The 18,829-nt window shown below is 34.7% G+C and overlaps 1 protein-coding gene across 2 annotated transcripts; it reads right to left on the reverse strand.

The window, feature by feature from the left end:
• Nucleotides 1-466: 466 nt before the first annotated feature.
• Nucleotides 467-15,230, reverse strand: LOC112056815 (nuclear autoantigenic sperm protein). 2 transcript variants are annotated; one of them, XM_052884224.1, is made up of 9 exons: nucleotides 15,068-15,230; nucleotides 14,130-14,305; nucleotides 12,895-12,983; nucleotides 11,901-12,148; nucleotides 11,541-11,631; nucleotides 10,184-10,321; nucleotides 9,261-9,335; nucleotides 8,479-8,723; nucleotides 467-2,684 (listed from the first exon to the last, which is right to left on the reverse strand). In XM_052884224.1, the coding sequence occupies exons 2-9, from the start codon at nucleotides 14,303-14,305 to the stop codon at nucleotides 2,502-2,504; spliced, it is 1,245 nt and encodes a 414-aa protein (XP_052740184.1). In that variant the 5' UTR covers nucleotides 15,068-15,230; the 3' UTR covers nucleotides 467-2,501. The 2 variants fall into 2 exon arrangements, with proteins under 2 accessions (XP_052740184.1, XP_052740185.1); XM_052884225.1 differs by lacking the exon at nucleotides 15,068-15,230 and adding an exon at nucleotides 14,727-14,847.
• Between the last annotated feature and the right edge of the window lie 3,599 nt (nucleotides 15,231-18,829).

Here is an 18,829-nt window from a genome sequence, read left to right on the forward strand (position 1 = left end):
TAGTCGGGCATACTCCGACGTAATATCACGTGAGTTTTAGCCGTGTTTCATAATCATTTAATATGAATAACACTCACGATAGTTTAAATTCTAAAATTACCTAGTTAAATAAATTAATTAAAAAAGTTTTTTTTTGACGGCCTCCGTGGCGCAGTGGTATGCGCGGTGGATTTATAAGACGGAGGTCCTGGGTTCGATCCCGGGCTGGGCAGATTGAGATTTTCTTAATTTGTCCAGGTCTGGCTGGGGGAGGCTTCGGCCGTGGCTAGTTACCACCCTTCCGGCAAAGACGTACCGCCAAGCGATTTAGCGTTCCGGTACGATGCCGTGTAGAAACCGAAAGGGGTGTGGATTTTCATCCTCCTCCTAACGTTTTAGCCCGCTTCCATCTTAGACTGCATCATCACTTACCATCAGGTGAGATTGTAGTCAAGGGCTAATTTGTAAAGAATAAAAAAAATTGTAAAATAGTAAAAGATAGTTTATTAAACAAATTATTATGAAAAATCAGTATCTTACGTCTAACCTTAACTATTTATCCTTATAGTAATTATTGTAAATTAAACTTGTTACTGCCACTGTTGATTTCTTTCAATATTTTACAGCGCAAAATTTTATTCATTAAAAACAATTTCGCTTGCGCAAAAGAATTGGATTTTAAATTCTATCGCAATTGTTTTTATATATATAAGAAGAATTATTTATAGACGATATAAATTAATATTTTATATAAGTATTTATTATATAAAATTAATTTGACTTTGAATTCATAATATTATCATTACAATTGAATTCCTGACGAAACAGTGAAATATCAATCAAGCTCATTTATTTAAAGTCAATTTCTGATTTATTGTTTGTTTCGAAAACGTACTACAATTTTAAAAAATATTTTACCATGAGCTAGATTATCAGCGAGAAACATAGGCTATATTTCATCATAAAATACCCACTGGAAAGGGTTTATCATAAGTTAGTTCACATTCAGACTCTAACTTAGCTTATTGGGCGTGACTATGTCGTTTTTAGGGCTGCTTGAAACTCCCAGAACTTTCCAGAATTTATTTCTATATTTATTACATTTCTATTACTTCAAAACAAGTAACCCTCAGTTAAATGTGTAGATAATCGAGGCTTTTCAGTTTCAATTTTAATTTTTAATAAATAACCTAAGAAATACAATATTGTAACTAAGGCACCCAGTTAACGATTAAAGATCCATCATAAAACGAACATTTTTGGCAAACTTGCATTTTCAAAATTGAATTTTCCAAACGCTTCAAACAGAGCCTCTCGTTGAATACAATACATACGAGTACGTAGATACCAGTGGCGAAGGATGGCATTTAAATGAAAGTAAGCTGAAGCCCAAGGAAAAGGAAATTCATACAGCGTGATACAAACACCGGTTTCTCATATTTCCATACATATTCATTACAACAATGAATATCTATGTAGGTATTCCAATTATTGTTTTATACTAAGTGATCCAAATTTAGCGATTCCACTTATTTATATTACTTGTTTACTTACATTATATATTTTTATGCATCATCATATAAAAAATTATTCATTTTAACACACATTTCGACATTGAAGACAATATTTATATATTATATAGCCGACGCCCGCGACTTCGTCCGCGTGAAACTCGATGTAAACTTTCAACTACCCCTACTCTATTCCTACTTACCCCTACCCTACTTTTCTGGTTGATTTTTTACACTTCAAAAAAACCTGAATATCTCACGGAACCCTATTTTTTTCCAAAATAAAATTTAGCCTATGTTCGTCATCAACCCATATTCGGCTCACTGCTGAGCTCGAGTCTCCTTTCAGAATGAGAGGGGTTAGGCCAATTAGTCCACCACGCTGGCCCAATGCGGATTGGCAGACTTCACACACGCAGAGAATTAAGATAATTCTCTGGTATGCAGGTTTCCTCACGATGTTTTCCTTCACCGATTGAGACACGTGATATTTCATTTCTTAAAATGCACACAACTGAAAAGTTGGAGGTGCATGCCCCGGACCGGATTCGAACCCACACCCTCCGGAATTGGAGGCAGAGGTCATATCCACTGGGCTATCACAGCTCTCTAGCCTATGTTACTTGTGGATAATGTAGCTTTCGAATGGTGAAAGATTTTTTAAATCGGTCCAGTAGTTTTTGAGCCTATTCATTACAATTAAACAAACAACAAACAAACAAACATACAAACAAAGTTTTCCTCTTTATAATATTAGAATAGATGTTTAAATAACTGTTGTTGTTTAATAGGCCTCAGTTTTGATGCGTTCTATATAGCTTAAATATCACTGAGGTATTTTTAAAAGATAACCCGACGGAAATCGGTTTGCTTGGACTCTTCGCCGCTGATAGATACAATCATATTGTTTCACAAGCAGGTTTGATGAAGTTTGATCGTTGAAGGGTCCTTAACACACTCATCAAAAATTAAAATTCACATACAACAAAACAAATAAGTACTTAATTTAATTCATGAGTTAACCCGTTTGGGTGCCGGCGACTCCTCTGTGCTATTCTTCCTCTTCCTCTTGATCAGATGGGAGATGTCTGAGGCAGCTGGCTTGGGTTCAGCCTTGCTCGACCCGGCGCCGTTCACTGAGGAGACTGTCGACTCGCCGTTGGAGAATAGAGATTCGCGTACGCGTTTTATCGTCTGTAATGAAGTTTATAAATGACTATAAACCGTAAATTAACCACCACTTTTAAAACCAAAATTAGAAAACACTATCTTTTAATTCAAAACATGTAAGTAATGGGTCCTTTGTTTTGTTTAGTTTATTATAATATTTATTTACCAAATTATTATGTTATTTATAACTAGCGGACCCGGTCAAGCTTCGTTTTGAGATAAGTGCACTTATTCTCTATCCCTACTCTACCCTTCTATACCTCTACCCCTACCCTACTCCTACCGCTTGACTCTTAAACGTTTATATGGGAAATAGAAAAGGGCAGTTTTTAGGGTTTTCCCGGAAATTATTTGATTTTTTCTCACCTTTTAAACCTTCCCTATACCTCCACGAACATTTCAAGACCAAGATAAGATAAATCCGTTAAGCCGTTCTCGAGTTTTAGCGAGACTAACGAACAGCAATTTATTTTTATATATATAGATTAGCTTATTTTTGTAAACCTTTCTACTTGTAATATATTTGTATTTAATTTACGTTTCTGTCTCTTTTTAATATTTGTCGATGTTTGTTAGAGGCGCTCCGCACGTCTCGATACCGTCCAAACGTCACCTTAATGGCTCCACGGAAGATCAGCGCGGTGTCCCCACGGTTACAGCAATATGCTGAGTGGAGACCCTTTTGGGATCACATCATGCAAGTTGCAATGTATTTAATTTATTGTTTTTTTTTTCTCTCTTTTCTTTGTATGATGTGTATTCTGAATGAACTTTTCTTTCTTTCTTTCTAAATGGTAGTTAATAGGTTGATTTTGGTAGTTGTAGTTCGAAGAGCCGATGGACGTTTGGGTCCTGAGATGCCGTGTAGCAAACGTCGGTGCGGGTAGAATTTACCCACGCCGCTTCGAAGTAGGTAAGCCAATTTCTCCTTCATCGTCACTTAACATCAGAGTGCCTACGATCCAAGGAATTGAAACAGCGCCATCTAGTGACACTACTGCACAACTGTTTCGATTCCTCACTGGTGAGATCGCAGTCCAGGGCTAACTTGTCAAAGAATTAAAAAAAAGATACTGGATAAGATTGCACCGAAAAGCGCAATCGATGATGATATTTTATCATCGATGGAGGATGATGACGATGGTGGTGATGATGATGATGATGATGGTGATGATGATGATGATGATGATGATGTTGATGATGATGATGATGATGGTGGTGATGGTGGTGATGATGATGATGATGATGGTGATGATGATGATGATGATGATGATGATGATGATGATGATGATGATGATTATAAGGACGATGATGATTTTATCAGCCTGAAAGGACTCTTTTTCCTCTGAAGGACTCCAAGGAGTCTTTAAAGTCGTCCAGCGAGTTTAAGAGTTACTATCTCTAACTAGACCATAATAGGCTAGCTGATGTTTTTTAAAACATAAGTTGTTATTGTGAAGTGAAGCGGGAAGCAAGTTTTGTATACTAGTTTTTGCCTTTTAGCTTTATTTTACTATAATCTGTAAACCATGATTCATAATATTTACATCGTAAAGTATAGTCATTTTCATCTCTGTATTTAACGAGATTCCAGGATAACTAAGATAAAACGCTATCGATTTAAAGCAAAAAACGGACATTCTTTAGTTTGACGTGTATGTTTACTATAACTTCAGGTTCACATTACGTCACAAAATGGGGGAGAAAAAGATAAATAACTAAATTTTTAACTTAACTTTCTAAAGTAATCTTTTACTATTTTTAACGAAAATTGGTATATTTGGAACCCTTATTCCAAGTATTTTATATATTATTTGATATGAGTCAACTAGCCTTATTACAATTCAGGATTGCCTTTTATTCTCATTCATATTTTCACAGGATGAGTAACTTGCGGGCGAAACCACAAGGTACCGCTAGTGATAAATATAAATAAAAGCTTGTAAATAGGTAAAATACATCAAAGGCCATAAAAAGTAAAACAATTATTTCTACCACATGGCCGTTAATGTATGGGGGGCATGTGAAATAACACAACATTTGAATTGTGATCAATTTTATTTCAAAAACATTGTAAAGCGATACAAAAATGGCCGTGTGGTAAAAATGTTTCTTAAAACTAATGTTTACTACCCACTTGACTGATTAAGCACCGCTACTATAATTACTAAGGAATGTAAAAAAAAAAAAGTTTTAATGTTTTAAAATTATTTTTCCCTACATGAAAGTCATGCCTTTGAAACATTAGCTAAGTATCTAAATCTAACAATATTTTAATTAACGAAATTTTTAAATTTACAGTTGACAAAACAACACAGATAAAAAAGTAGTAATAAAACAAATACTTTTATAGTATTATTTTGCATGAAAAACATGAATGTGAAACTTTACTTAAAAATCTAACAATGTTTTAATTACTAAGATTTTTATTTATATTTATAGTTATAAATTAACAAAATATCCAAGTGTCAAGTGGGTTTAAACTACTAACTTAATTAAAAGACAACTTACAAAACTATGAGTATCATATTATAGTTTAAGATCCGGCATTAGAAATATATACCCTCATCTGTTATTCATTAGTGATAAAAAATAAACGATAGATATAATGTTCACAGTGACACATTGCAAATAGGTTGCATAGTTAAATTGTGGCCAAACATATTTTTCTTATAAAATCTAGGAAACTATGAACTAGATCAGAGGCAACCTAATACAGTTAAATTAAGCATAAAATATAAAATAAGCTTTCATTTGACATATTAGATGACTAAATAACTGATGAGGATTTATAATAGTACATTATGAATTAATTAATACTTTGTGTCTAATTATAAATGATTGTCATTTATTGTCAAAATTATTAAAATGAAAGAATGTTTATTTATTTTATCTCTCAAATCTCACAAAGTTAATTTTATTCATAAAACTAGCGGACGCCCGCGACTTCGTCCGCTTTAAAGATTAATAGCATGAGTTAAATAAATGCGTTTAAATAAAGTCCAAAAAAAATCAAAATTTTTAAATAAAAAAATAGTTGTTGTGCCTCACTCTACATAGATAGGTATAGTGTGTCGCGGACTTTTTTGTAAAGATTTATAAGATCTACAATTATTTAGAACATTTTATGGTTCTATCTTTTATATTTTAGGCAGCAAAATAAGTAACATTTCTGGTTGATTTTTTTATTTATCAAGAGGCTGTTTTAATCAAGATTCCAGACATCATCATCATATCTTCCGACATCCATTTATTACACCTGTTACTTGTGGATAATGTAGCTTACGAATGGTGAAAGAATTTTTAAAATCGGTCCAGTAGTTTTTGAGCCTATTCATCACAAACAAACATACAAACATATAAACAAACATTTCCTTTTTATAATATTAGTATAGATGTTGAGCACCTTTCTGACATGAAAATTCTTTGCTAAGATTTTTCACATGTGCGTAATGAGATACATTACGATATTGAAATTGGTGAAATAAGATATACTTTACGAGCTAATGTGTTATAAATAACATTACTCAACTGTTTATATCTGGCAACCCCACAGTAGCAGTGTCAAAGCAGGCAATCTTTACTTTTTTTAGGTATATTCTATTAACTAGTGTACAATTTTTTTTTAACTAACCAATGAGGAAAGGAGATTAAATAAATTGCATTGTCTCAATGTGAATATTTTCTAGCATTTATTTCTTATCTATACTAATATTATAAAGAGGAAAACTTTGTTTGTTTGTAGTGAATAAGTTTAAAAACTACTGGACCGATTTTAAAAATTCTTTCACCATTCGAAAGCTACATTATCCACAAGTAACATAGGCTTAATTTTATTTTGGAAAAAAATAGGATTCTGTAAGATATTTGGGTTTTTCGGACACAAGGTGTAAAAAATCAACCAGAAAGGTAGGTGTAGGGTAAGGATAGGTTAGGGGTAGGGTAGGAGTAGGGGTAGGGGTAGGGTAGGGGTAGGATAGGGGTAGTTGAAAGTTCACATCGAGTTTCACGCCGACGAAGTCGCGGGCGTCCTCTAGTCCCAAATAAATAACAGATGAGGGTATATATCCCTTATGCCGGATCTCGTACCATTTTAAAATGCAAATTGAGATTCTATAAGGCACTTAAGTCTAACTAACTTTAATACTGGTTTTGACAGTCAAATTTCAATAGTATCACATGATTGTTTAAGTTAATTTTGGCAACTTTAGAATTTAGGAACTACATACACATTAAAATACACTAAAATGTTTTTATTACACTTATTGCTAATTGGAATGGCTCAAACTTGTTAACCATAAAGCTGTGCTTTATTTTAGGTTTAATTATAATTAATTGTAAAATGTAGATTTTTAAACTGGGTATATTAGAGATTATTATTTTATTCAATGATCTAAGTAATAATCAGTACAAGTCTTTAGCAGGTTTTGGCCTCTGTAGAACATGAAGAATATAAATTGTTAACATGCCGCTGTATGTGTGTAGCGATGAATGAAAAACCCACGACTGATGCACCTCATTCCACCACCACGACAGACTTTCCCCCCGTCGCCCGCATATCATAGGAGATTCATCAACGAACTTGCTAAGCTATATAGTGTGACCTATAAGAGTAGAAGTTACTAAAAATGGATCTTATAAAACTCGCTGTATGGCAACACCGCTACTATCATAATCACAAAGATCTGTCATTATAGAGCAACCAATTATTATTGATAGTTTAAGCAGATTATTAAAATCATAGTGGAAATTTGGATAATTACCAGACAAATTGCAATAAATATCATTATTTTTAGTTGATAATTACTTTCTTTTAAATTTAATAATCAACAGCAGAAATCAGCTATCTTAGTGCCCATAACATGAAGCTCGGGGCTAGATAGTAATGTATTTTCCAAATGTATTTATTAATTTATTTATATTAGATAATAATGTTATTTTGGGTTAATGGGTTCGATTCCCACAACTGAAAAATATTTGTGTGATGAGCATGGGTGTTTTCCAGTGTCTGTGTGTATTTATACATTATATTATACTTATTTAAGTATTTATATGTAGTATATAATTGTATATTAATATTATAATATCAACTATCTTAGCACCTATAACACAAGCTACTCTGTATGCTTACTTTGGGGCTAGATAGTGATGTGTATTTATTTATTTTCCGAACAGATCATTTTATTTAAAATAAGAACATAATATTACCTATGTATAGAACAAAATATCAATTATTATCAAGTATCAAGGTAGTTGCAGTCTTAAGTGTATGACAGTTCACAGGGTTACCATATTAATGACAAAAATTGATTACACTATTTATTTTCTAAATGCTGTTCCAAATACAAATTCAAAAACGAATACATTCTCGAGTCAGTATGACACAAAGCATCAGTAATTTTCAATATTATTTGAGAACCATATTTCAACTGTTCACACATTTGTTTCATTTTATGGGTTTCACCGGCCTTACCACTTGCTTGTATAGACTTATTCTGTATTATTCTTTATTCTGTGGCCTCAATGTGAACTCCACCTTTCTTTGAGTCTGTCATATTGGATTCACAATGACGTAACAAACTAGCTAACTCTGAATTGTTATAAACAAAACAAGTACGGGTAATTACAATTCAATCAGTTGATAATAACTGTGCAACAATCATTGGAAGTTAAAATCTCGTAACACACAGCATGTTAACAAATCACTAGCATTAAAAACAGCCTAAACCTCAATAGACACGTGACAATGGTTCCTCTCCTTAAGCATCATATTCCTCAGCATACTCCGAGTTGCCTCAACACAATCGCACACTCTTACCTCTGTCTTGTAGTCCATCATATCCTGGATCTTCTCCTGTATCTCCGGCAGCAGCTCCTTCAACTCTTTAATCTCCCCTTCCACTGTGTACAACGGGTCCGAGTTGGAGTATTTCTTGACAGTTGCATCGTCTGTAACACTGCTCGGGTTTTCCAAGGTTTTGATGCGAGTTTCCAGAATGTTCGCAGCATTTTTGAAATGTGTTATCGCATCCTCAAAGTTGGTTGCCAGTGAGTTGGCGATGCCTGTAACAAATAAATTTCATTATCATAGACCAATAAATAAATATTTTGGTGGTAATAACAAATAATAATTAAAAGTCCATTCCGGTAGGTCCAATTTTTAGTAAGAGTTTAACGACTTACATCCAAAATTCCTCAGTGGAAGACAATAGTTTTCTAAAGGAGATGGTAAGAGCTACGCTTGGAGTTTCTCTGTGTAAACCAGTAATGAGGAGATTCGTCTTTCAGATTATTTTAAGTGTTCAGATTATAGTTTTTTTTTTATGATGGTAAGTGATGATGCAATCTAAGATGGAAGCAGGCTAACTTGAGGAGGATGAAAATCCACACCTCCTTCGGTTTCGGTCGTCTTTGCCGGTAGGGTGGTAACCACAGCCAAAGCCTCCCACCAGCCAGACCTGGACCAATTAAGAAAACCTCAATCGGCCCAGCCGGTGAACAAACCCAGGACCTCTGTCTGTTAAATCCACCATGTATACTACTGCGCCACGGAGGCCGTCAAAATATATAAGTATCAATAAACAAGCAATGAAATCTTACCAATATGATAATGAGTTTCAGCAATACGTCGATCATCACTCTTGTACAACTCTTTCTGTATATCCAGGCAGCTCACTAGAAATAATAAAAAAAAACACTCAGTAAAACTTCTAAATTATGTGTCACTGTATATTAATCTATACTAATATTATAAAGCTATAGAGTTTGTTTGTTTGTTTGAACTCGCTAATCTGTGGAACTACTGGTTCGATTTGAAAAATTATTTCAGTGTTAGATAGCACATTTATCGAGGAAGGCTAGTACATAGGACAAAGTTCAAAACCACTAAATTAATAATGATGAAACTTCTTTAACTATGTTTATTTATAGCAGACGGCGCGCGATTTCACCTGTGTGGTTCCCGTTCTCGTAGGAATACGGGGATATATATATACATATAGCCTATAGCCTTCCTCGATAAGTATTTACAGGTGAGATTGTAGTCAAGGACTTAACTTGTAGATGATGATAAGATGTGCGGGCTAACAATTAACATATATTGCTATACCTGTTAGTTGATTTTGGGTAAATGTTAACTAATTTATACATAAAAAAAAAAATCTTTTATAGTAATTAGATGAAAATTCATACAGTTTTAGCTTCCTTACATTAAATGTGACAATTTTTAATATATGAACTATAAACATAAACGCACAAATAACAAAGATATTAATAATTTTGTTTGAACGCCCATACAAATCTAACGATCATTATGTACCTACGACGTCATTAATTCTTACGTAACATTTTGTATGGAGCGTTTTTCTGGCCTTTTAAATCCCTGTAGCTCCGAAAGTAATGATCGCAGATACTCTGTTCCTTTTACAAAATTGCTTTACTATTAGCACTCTTAATTTATGTACAATTTAAAAAACTGTCATCATCCCTATTGTTAAATGTAACTGAACACTCAAAAAACTAACCCATGTCAACGACAGCCTTGTCATACGTCTCGCTTTCCAAAGCAACTTCTCCGAGCGCAAGGTGGACCTCCGCGAGCAGTGCGCGCGCCGCGTCTGCGCCCGCCTCCGCGCGCTTCTGCAGGATGCTGCGAGACAGATCTGAAATAATGAAAAAAAAAAATTAATAAACGTTTATTCGTTAACTAAGTATTAACAAATATAATAATAATAATAAGCCCTTTATTCTGTGTATACATTACATTTTGTTTTAATTTTTTTTTTTAAAGAATGTCTCTTAACATGCCTTGTGTGTGCCTTTCGGCATAGGCCTCCTCCAGTGATTTCCACCGCTTCCATTTTTGATTAACAAATAAATTGAATATTTGACACTAAAGACATGGTTGCATTCCGATAGTAAAACTGAATACATGGATTAAATGATATAAAATGATGGCTGTACTGTGTAATGTGTGTGAGCCGTGATAGCTCAGTGGATATGACCTCTGCCTCCAATTCCGGACGGTGTGGGTTCGAATCCGGTCTGGGGTGTGCACCTCCAACTTTTCAGTTGTGTTCATTTTAAGAAATTAAATATCACGTGTCTCAATCGGTGAAGGAAAACATCGTGAGGAAACCTGCAAACCAGAGAATTATCTTAATTCTCGCGTGTATAAAGTCTGCCAATCCGCATTGGGCCAGCGTGGTAGACTATTGGCCTAACCCCACTCATTCTGAGAGGAGACTCGAGCTCAGCAGTGAGCCAAATATGGGTTGATGACGACGACTGTGTAATATGTTTGCCTTTTCCTCATGGGAAAGAATAAAGAAAAAAAATAATGTATTACGTACAAGCTGCAATTGCCCCTGTACTAAGTAGAAGCCTGTATTACTAGGTGCCCTGCTAATCAGCCAAGACACAAATGACATAATTATGTACAACACTGTTTCCGTGTGCACGTATGTGTGTGTGTGCCAGTGTGTGTGTGTGTGCCAGTGTGTGTGTGTGTGCGTGTGGGAGTATGTGTGTGTGCATGAGTATATTCTGTGGTGGTACGAGAAAGAGTGTATGTTGAAGAGTTGAGATCTGTGGGAGGAAGTGGGCCTTATGAAATAACAAGGCTCAAAAGAGCTACAGATGAGAACCATAAAGCTAATTTAACAATAAAAAAACAACATTCTTTATGATTATTAGCATATTTTTAATTGTCCACTGTAGGGCAAGGCTGTGCAATGAGCGACAGGTTGTAAAACCACAAAATTCCCAACTCTGGACTCAGAATTTCTGAAAAATGATTAGTGTCAAACTTCAGAAGACCTTGTGGTCTCAAGCCACATGGATAAGATATATTGCAAGTAAAACAATTCAAGAAGTACTCACCTAGCATCTCCCAGGCCAATTGTAAGTTGTCCACATCATCTTCATTGTCCAAGTTGGCAATAGACTCGTCGGCTTCACCGTTTGATGGTCCCTGGTGACAAGATACTGACAATAAAAAACTATTCTATAGAAGCAAGTGATATCCACAATAAAATAACCAGTGCCATTGACCTGCAGTTTTAACTGAACTGTGAAACTGTTCAGTTAAATTGTCCATACATACTATCCGTCAGTTTTTACTGTACAGTTTTCTCTAATGATTACAATAAAACTGTACAGTTAAAATTGTGCTATTAAAACTGAAGGTGTTTATTTAGTCTGCATAACAAAAGTCTGTCAGACTTTATTAAAAATACATACTGGTTTCTCTTCTGCCATTGATACATCGGCTTCTGCAGTACTAGCACCGGGTTCATCTTCTTTTGTGGTTGATTCAGGTTCATTCTTTTCCTCTTCTACTTTGCCTTCTTTCTTGTCTTCTTCACCTTCTTTCTTGTCTGCTTCACCTTCTTTCTTGTCTACTTCAACTTCTTTTTCCTCCACAACTCCATTTTGTTCTGTGTCTGCACTTTCGCCATCATCTTCAGCGTCATCTTCTGCATTCTCTTCTAGAGGATAACATGGGATAAGTAAATTGAGATGATAAGTAACATAATAATACATTTCAAAAGTACTTGTAAACTCTTGAAATAAATCAATTTTGAATTTGAACAACGAAAGTCACACAAGGAATTTATTTTCAAATGGTCAAATCCATCAAGTGTTTGTGAATCATTCAGATATTAACTTGTGTATTGAAACAAAACAACTTTAAGATGATTGTCAAAATCAAAACACATATTGTTTTGCTAGAGATTTTTTTTAACATGATCATGTTGTGTGTGTTTATTGATCATTATTTACATAACACAACTTTAGGGGTAAAATGTTTGTTGTCAACATTAAAACACATATTGTTTGAAACATGATCATGTTGTGTGTGTTCATTGATCATTATATACATAATATACCTAATTCAACAGTGAAGCCCACCAACATATTATTGTGTTTCATTCAAAACCATGATTTATTTCTTTTAATTGATTGTACAGCTATATTAAAGCAAAGTTCTTTTTTTTTAGATTATATAATAAAAATATCACCCTGCTTAATTTAGTAAAATAAATAAATAGTGATGTGTATTGTTTAAGTATATTTATTTATTTATTATTAATTTAGTAACAGCAATGTAAGTGATATCTCTAACATTACAATAAACAAACTAATCAGTTTTTCAGCTGACATAAAGTGGTTAAATTTCAAATTTGTAGTTTCAAGTAACATGTTTTAAGAAATATAAGAAGTGATATCCCACCTTCGTTATCTTCTTCATTACCTCCCGGCACTCCATCCCCAAGTACACCATTTTCTTCTCTCGACAGTCCTAGCAGGGCTTTTCCATACCTAGAGAAGATGTATGAAGTTTAACAGTGGAATTCATAGAAGTTGTAGGGGCAGGGGATCATTTAGCCGCTGAGTGACAAATTTAACCTCTATTTGTTTGAGAATTTGACACAGCATGTGAATGATCCCCTGGGGTGCCCCTATAACGTCTATGAATACCACTGTAAATATAATAATTTCTGGATGAAAAATTACAAAAATAAGTTTATATAATAGTATGTTTCACCAAGGTCAAGAACTGAGGATTTATGATACAATTTTATAATGTTTTACAACATTGAGAGCTAAGATGTGCAATGCAAAGTTTTAGGTATCAGTGGATATGTAGGGGGTCACAGCAGCAGGGCATCACCTACCTACCTGCAGTTGTCTTGATTTTAAAGTACTTTCAAAGATTTTATACTAAGTATTAGATATGACATGTGTTGCATAGAAAGAGTGGCAACCAAAGTTCCTAATTGTCTTAATTTAATTTAGTGACATGGTAAACAATGGAACAACACAAATATTGTTTACAATGTTGAGTTAAGTGTTTAAGAAGTGTAAAAACTATATATAATGTAAGTATTCACAAAATTGTGAATTTGTGCGCTGTGAAGTAGCTAAATTTGGATTACTTTGTGCAGTGATTCTATAGGCTGTAACATATCTAATAGTATAAATTGTTGAGTACGTTACAAACTATCTGCAGCAGAAACACCCAGAGCGGCTTAATATTTGATGGCCTCCGTGGTGCAGTGGTATGAGCGGTGGATTTACAAGACGGAGGTCCTGGGTTTGATCCCCGGCTGGGCCGGTTGAGATTTCCTTAATTGGTCTAGGTCTGGCTGGTGGGAGGCTTCCGCCGTGGCTAGTTACCACCCTACCGGCAAAGACGTATCGCCAAGCAATTTAGCGTTCCGGTATGATGCCGTGTAGAAACCGAAAGGTGTGTGGATTTTCACCCTCCTCCTAACAAGTTAGCCCGCTTCAATCTTAGATTGCATCATCACTTACCATCAGGTGAGATTGAAGTCTACGGCTAACTTGTAAAGAATAAAAAAAAAGCTAATTTTAACCCAAGATGACGTGTCGCAGCAACAGCTAACTTAAGCCTGAGATGAAGTGTAACACTTTGTTTAATGTTTTATGATATAACATACTCACCACAAGTAAGCTTCGGCACACTCATCAGCAACGTCTCCATGTGCCTTGGCCAGATTCTCACAGACCTTGGCCAGTGTCTCCACAGCTGAGGTATAGTCCCTCACTGCGAGGTGTCTGCGACCAGCTGCCAACATTTCCTCCGGTGACAATGGGACTTCTTCTACTGCTTCAGCCATCTATTAAAAATTATTTTATGAAAGCATGTATTCTGTTTTATCTATTGCAATGACCAAAATAATAAAGTCACTAGTCAAGACTGTTAGCTGAGGGTACAATGATAGTCAAATGGATGGAAAAGACCTCTTAATATTGATTCTGGCCCTTTGGACTGTGAAGTTATTGAGGATTCTCTTACAATGCACTGTACTATACCTGCCAATCTAAAGCATTGCTTTTAAAACTCATGTACAATCTAACATTATAGAAACCCTGACCCTATCGCAAAAAAAAATATACATATACGGTCGAATTGAGAAACCTCCTCCGTTTTTGAAGTCGGTTAAAATTCATACTGCAAGATATTTAAAGTTAAATTAAACTTGCAAGTTAGATAGAAAAATCATACCCCAAGTTAAAATAATATCAACAAATACCTACCTGTATTATTTTAGCGCAGTTAAATTTATTTCATTATACCGTTATATTTGCAGATCCTGTGCATTACACAAAAACAAAAACCGGTACCTATGATAATTTAACGGTCAAGTTCACATTTGCGAATTAAAATTCGAAAGTGTATTTACCACGTGTTGATCTCAACGCTTTAGAAGAGTTAATTCTAATTGTTAAGTTTATTTATGAATGGATGCCTAATCACGAAAGCATTTTTAAACAGAAATATCAGAGAGAAAATGCACTTTTCAAAATGCATTGGCTACGTCATTATTGCATGCATGACATGGATAGGATACAAAGAAAAGAAATTAATTATTACTTACCGTATCTAGTCAATTTTCGAATTTATCTCAAAATCTAATTTTAGAAGATAATGTTTTATAATACTTCTTTATTAAATAATAATATCACCAATGTTAAATGTTTCTAAAATTGCTTTTTAATTTAAATTAACTCAACAACCTCCTTGTCGGCTTGCTACTTTTTAAATTTTTTTATGTTTTTTACCATAACTAATGCGGTTTTGGCTTCGAGCCCGCGACAAGACCATAGACAAAAGTAGTCATTAAATAGAGTAAAAATAGTCCTATTATAATATTATAAACTATTTAATTTAACAAATATTTAAATAATTACTACAATACGATAACACATATCATAGGCTATATTTTTCTGACATGATTTTTTCTGATCTTATTTTAGGTCTGTGGTCCGTCATTTTGCCTTTGGCGGCAAATTTCAAAACAAAATCTGAAGAACACAAATCCATTGTTTGTATGAAAACCATAAAAATAACTTTTAGCTCTTAAATAATGAAAACCAATGAAAACTCACCAAATTTTATTTTTCGTCGAAAGTTCATCACCATTATCAATATTTTTTGTTCCCTTTTATGTGTTCCTGTATATAAATTATATTTTTTTAGTGTCCCTACTTCGAAAAAGACCGATAAAGATCGAACTAGAGAGGGATATTGTCACGTTGTTGTCCGTCACTAAGTGTTTTGCGACTGGAGCATGGACCTAATATGAAAGTTTGATACTGTTACTGTCACGTAACGTAAACGCGAATTTCTAAGGAATTGAATGATAATTTTAATTCTTGATGGTCTAAGATCCGTTATTAGAAATATATAGCCTCATCTATTATTCAATTGTGATTAGAAATATAAGATAGATATTATTCACATCGACTAATTGCACAAACATAGGTTGCCTAGATAAATCGTGACCAAACAAATTTTTTTTTTTAATTTTTGGCCAACTTCCCTCATCTGTTTACATTTTCCGCCACGCTGAAAAAATATTTATTATAAGTTCAGTTTTTTTACATTAACTCGGTATTCCGCTGAGATACGAACATTTTGATTTGATACTATTTCGTTTGTTTTTGTACGCTCTACAATTAAGGTCTTATCTCTTACATTTTTTACTTATCGTTCATCATGGTACTAGAATCGACATTAGAAATATATACCCTCATCTTCTATTTAATAGTGAATATTCATAATAGACAATATTCACCTTGACTCAATGCACATAGATTGCCTAGTTTTATTGAGGCCAAACAATAAAAAATATTAAATTTATAACTGAAAATCTTTGGTCAACTTCTCTCATCAGTTATTTAAAAACAATCATTCACTAGGTAAAATAATATACTAAATAGAACTGAAAACACATAGGTTGCCTGCTCTCAAGCTGGCACAACTGTAGGGTTGCCTAGATTTTGTATAAGTCCAGTTACCTACTTTAAAAACTCTTATATTTGGAATGCAAATTAACCGAGAAAGCTGAATTTTGGATACTAGCTTCCTGCCAAATTTCAAGTTTGTAGCGTGAAAGATGAAGGACTTTCATACATGCTTACGAGTACCTTTAGACCTCCTTAATCCGGCCCTGTAGCAAAATTGATTTGTAAAGGACGTCTGCGAACTATAAACTACCTTCTTAATAAACAAGTTAGTATACAAAATGAAGGACATTCATACAAACTTGCGAGAGCCTTTAGACTTCTTTAATCCGGCCCTATCGCAAAATCCGTTCTTAGCGGATACCTACTAACTATAAACTACCTTCCTGCCAAATTTCATATTTGTAAGTTAAGCGTACTTGAGATTTCGTGATGAATGACCTTTCGCATTTATGCCTTTAAATTAATTTATTTTTTTAATATACTGTAGATATTTTTTTATAAATCACAAATCAGCTTTTGACTGCGACCTCACTTGATATTAAGTGATGATGCTAAGATGGAAGCAAGCTTGCAAGTGGTACAAGTTTAATCTACCTCTCTTATCTCTGACGGTTTCTATGCGACATTGTACCGGAACGCTAAATCACTTGGCGGTACGTCTTTGCCATTAGGGTTGCAACTGGTCACGACCGGTCCGTGCCTCCAGACAAAATACCCAAGTATAAAAAAGTTTCAACAAACATGTTTGAGTAACTTCTCCAGAAAAGCTCCTTAACAGTGGCCTTCAACTTCGAAAGGTCCTCGATACTCGTACTATATTAGTGGTATTGTGTTACTATTAATTATTGTGCAGTTTGCATCGTGTAATGACACGAGTGGGTATCGACTTTTCCCCCGCCCGGCCCGGCGATTGCCCGCCCAATATTTCCATAGTGTTGTCGCTTTTTAGAGAACGCCGATATCGATACTGTTAATCCTGCTAAATTTCGACGACCTCCGTGGCGCAGTAGTATACGCGGTGGATTTACAAGACCGAGGTCCTAGGTTCGATCCCCAGCTGGGCCAGTTGAAGTTTTCTTAATTGGCCCAGGTCTGGCTAGTTACCAGCCTACCTACAAAGACGTACCGCCAAGCGATTTAGCGTTCCGGTACGATGTCGTGTAGAAAACGATAGGGGTGTGGATTTTCGTCCTCCTCCTAACAAGTTAGGCCGCTTCCCTCTTTGATTGCATCATCACTTACCATCATGTGATATTGTAGTCAAGGGCTAACTTTAAGGTTTAACACTTAAGCTACTTTTCAACCCGGAAAAATCCATGGTACCCGGGGGATTTGTGAAAAATTGAATTCCACGCACACTAATATTATAAAGGCGAAAGTTCGTGTGTAAGTATGTTTGTTCCTCTTTTACGCTGCGGCTACTGAAGCGATTTGGCTGAAATTTGGAATGGACACAGACTTTACTCTGGATTAACACATAGGCTACTTTTTATCCCGGAAAAAATCATAGTTCCCGCGGGATTTGTGAAAAACTGAATTCCACGCGGACGAAGTCGCGGGCGTCCGCTAGTTATAGATAAAGGTTTAACCGACATTATTATTTATCTTTTTTTGTTTACCCCAGTACCTATTTAAAAACCAAAATTGACAAAAATAAAACGAAACATTACTTACTCCTACCTAACAGGTAATTTTGTTTGGGAACGTTCGTTTGTAGTACTTATCGGATCAGGGACAACTGAAAATGCGTATTTTCAGTATCCTCATTTCCCAACCCTATGCATATTGCTTCATTTTCTCGTTTTCCCTGTTCAGTGTTCAGTTTATGTTGAGCCGTCGTGCCGAACGGTTGCGTACACATCGTTCACGTTTCGTATCGCGAGTAAATATCTTTAACCTTTCGTTACAATCACGCAACATAACTTCGAAGTGCTTGTTTCATTAAACTAAAACATTATCAAAGAAAAATGTGTCGTGTGAACTATGTGTATCCAAAGCAATAAGGCCTGAAATCGAATGAAATTGTAAGTGTTGTTATTGTAACTTTGGCCTATTGTTGTATTGTAACACTAATGACAATTGGATGGGTACGTTGTACCTATCCCGTGCTTAAAATTATCGCAATTAAGATATGGGTGAAAGCTTCGTTAAGTATATTTTGTGTATTGTTTCAGTACTTATACATGAAAGCCTTTTTCATACTTAATATTATGTTGTACGATCATAAGTCAACAAAGAAACCAAGCGTTTGTATTATTTTAGTTTTAATATGAATTACGTTCATATCTCATGACTCATTCCATTCCCATCGCATCCTAACCCCTCCCACTAATTTAATAAACGCAAAAGTTTGTATGTATGTATGGATGTTTGTTACTCTTTCACGCTGA

The sequence above is a fragment of the Bicyclus anynana genome, chromosome 11 (assembly GCF_947172395.1).
Source record: "Bicyclus anynana chromosome 11, ilBicAnyn1.1, whole genome shotgun sequence".
NCBI lineage: Eukaryota > Metazoa > Arthropoda > Insecta > Lepidoptera > Nymphalidae > Bicyclus > Bicyclus anynana.